This window comes from Sphaeroforma arctica, assembly GCF_001186125.1.
Source record: "Sphaeroforma arctica JP610 unplaced genomic scaffold supercont1.1566, whole genome shotgun sequence".
In the NCBI taxonomy this organism is placed as follows: Eukaryota; class Ichthyosporea; order Ichthyophonida; genus Sphaeroforma; species Sphaeroforma arctica.
The window spans coordinates 10950-13511 of NW_014038992.1; the positions used below are offsets into that span (position 1 = coordinate 10950).

The window sequence follows — 2562 nt, forward strand, 5'->3', positions numbered from 1 at the left end:
TATATCGTTGTGTTTGTCTGCTCTGTCTCTGTGTGCGTGCGTGTGTGCGAGTTTTTTCTTTTCTTCGTGCTTCTGTATTTGTGTGTGGGGGGGGGGGGTATTGTATAAGTGGTGTATTTCATTGCATTGCCCACTGAGTGAATAGTATAATGTTTGTATACTGTGTTGTTTGATTGTCAGTTGTCTACGGGCTTGAATATTCTACCTTTTTTGCGATAGATTGTGACAAGTTGGCTGTTTCTTTAGGAGTAGTTCTTCTTTGTATCGAGATGGATTTGCCTATTCGTATGTGTGGTCCATCGTCTCGAGTGAGTGTGGGTGAGAATATCCTTGTCGAAGCTATGTCACTGCATGTCAATACATCCATAAACATATATGGTGGGGATGTGTGTTTCGTCTTAGACAGTGCTACCATTGAGAGGCCATTTATGCTCCGTTCATTTTCTCTCAACAAATATCACATTGCACTGAGGTTCAGTCGTTGATTTCGATGTCATTGTGTGTTGGTCTGCCTTTAGGTAAGAAAGAGCCGTTTGTCAACATGAGTCAGATGATGTACGACTCTGTCATCCGAGACCTGCTGCTCGTGCGGCAGTACCGCGTGGAACTGTACGCAAAGGAGGGTAAGCAGCCGTGGACACTGCACAAGAAGGTATGACCTCGGCAACAAGCGTTTACGTTCTAGCGGTGCAAATGTAGCACACAATAGTCTATACCTCATTCCGAGAGGATTTAGGTATCTATAGTCTATCTTACTTTGATTGCACCGCTGGTGTGGCAGTGAAACGCAGTGGCAATATAACCTGTAGTCAAAAATGGTCTATGTTTTGTTCAGAGAATGGTAAGGTATGTGTGATCGTTGTGGGGAGTCTTCGGTGGTATTTGCACAGCCGGCAATGGCAGTGAATCGCAATGGCAAAATATGCTGTTGTTGTGGACATAACATTCTGTCAGTGCTGACTTATAATTCGACCTATCAAGCTGTTTTAGTAGTCTCTTTCTGCTTCCATTCGATGGAAGTGTTGACTGTAAAGTGTATCACTATGTTCGACGTGCCTTTGCCACAACTCGCGTTAAACCAATTTGTAGAAATCTGACTACGGCAGGAAGTGTACTAAACAGGGCGTTTGCCTTTTGGGTTGATGGGGTGGCAATTTTTGCTTCAATGTTTACTATCTATGTGACATGCATGGGTGGTGTATTCATCAAGATTGTTGCTTAGAGGGTACATGGACAGTTGATCCTTTCCGTCATCAAGAGTGTCACACATATACACAGACAGTTGTACACTTGTACTCATTGAAAGGCTACTAATGCTGCATAATACACGCCCGCCATTCAGGGTACCCCGGGGAATCTGCAAGACTTCGAAGACGAGGTGTTTGTGGGGGGCGATCAGTCCAATTCTGCTGTAGTCGTTGCGGTCAAGTTGAAGATGAAAGATGGCATCAGGGTGAGCTATTAATATCTGTTAGTCGTGATAATTGGATGAACTGGTTTGTACGCCTTGCTGTAACCACTTATTTACATACGTACAGCTTGGGTATTCGCACGAGAGCACAAAATACTTCAGTGTTTAAATACGTGTCACTTTTCTAGTCTTGTGATGAATTTCCTGTATGATTTTGAGCTCGATTGAATACAGGCCATGATATGTCTGCTTCTAACACATAAAAAAAACATTGTCCTAATTCCCAATCTTTTCATCAGACCGTCGGTGTGGCGTACGGAGACGCCACTCAGCGCAAATTGGGTACGTGCGAGTTTTTGGACAATGATCAGTTCTCAAATCTGGAGGCGCTTATAGTACAGTTAGGGGCGAAGGAGTGTTTGCTGGCTACCGAAGCAAGCAACCCTGATTACGTTAAGATGGCGAAGATGATTGATCGCAGTGGCATGATGATCACAATCAGGAACACAACCGAATTCAGTGTCAAGAATATTGAGCAGAGCTTGGACAGGTAACGGTTGCGACATGCAAGGGGTGTTTATGTCTTAGTGACCTGAGAAGGCGATGGCGCTGTGGGTCTGAGTCTAAATAGGCCTATTTTAAAGTCTACACGAATGTAGCGCATGGTGGGCGGATGAGTGAATGTGTAGGAGGGTATGAATTGATCTGCAGCCCGTACAACCTACTGGTTGTATCAATGTGGTCTGATTTCCATTCAACTGTGAGATTTTGTATGTATCTATATGTACGACCACCTCTTTAATAGTAAGAATGTTACCGAGCTGTGCAGAGTATACTGAAAGAGTGCATATCTCCGACGCATGGGTTATTTTGACAGTATCTGTGCCGAAGTAAGATCAGTATATTCGTGTGCCTTCTATACGGAGGTGTGGGTGCTCTTATACATGTTTACAGCGTGTATCATTAGCTATACGTTCACAGCAGAGTACCATCGAACAGCATGATTACCTACCCAGTGCATTCCACCCTTTCTCTGAAGATGGGCACAAAAACCCGTTCGAAATCATCAAAAAATGGATTTCCCGACTATCGACTCTGAATGCTGGAGTCTAGTATTTGAAGTCGCTCGGTATTACTTTCATATATATATA

At 43.8% G+C, this 2562-nt stretch overlaps 1 protein-coding gene across 1 annotated transcript in view; it reads left to right on the forward strand.

Annotated features, from left to right (window-relative positions):
• SARC_11194 (hypothetical protein) overlaps nt 1-1965 on the forward strand; it is a gene marked incomplete at both ends in the record, with an annotated part of 2735 nt that extends 770 nt beyond the window's left edge. The window contains 3 exons of the mRNA XM_014294728.1: nt 519-652; nt 1343-1453; nt 1711-1965. Coding sequence (XP_014150203.1) covers nt 519-652; nt 1343-1453; nt 1711-1965 — 500 coding nt within the window. The remainder of the gene's footprint in view (nt 1-518; nt 653-1342; nt 1454-1710) is intronic.
• Nucleotides 1966-2562: the final 597 nt, after the last annotated feature.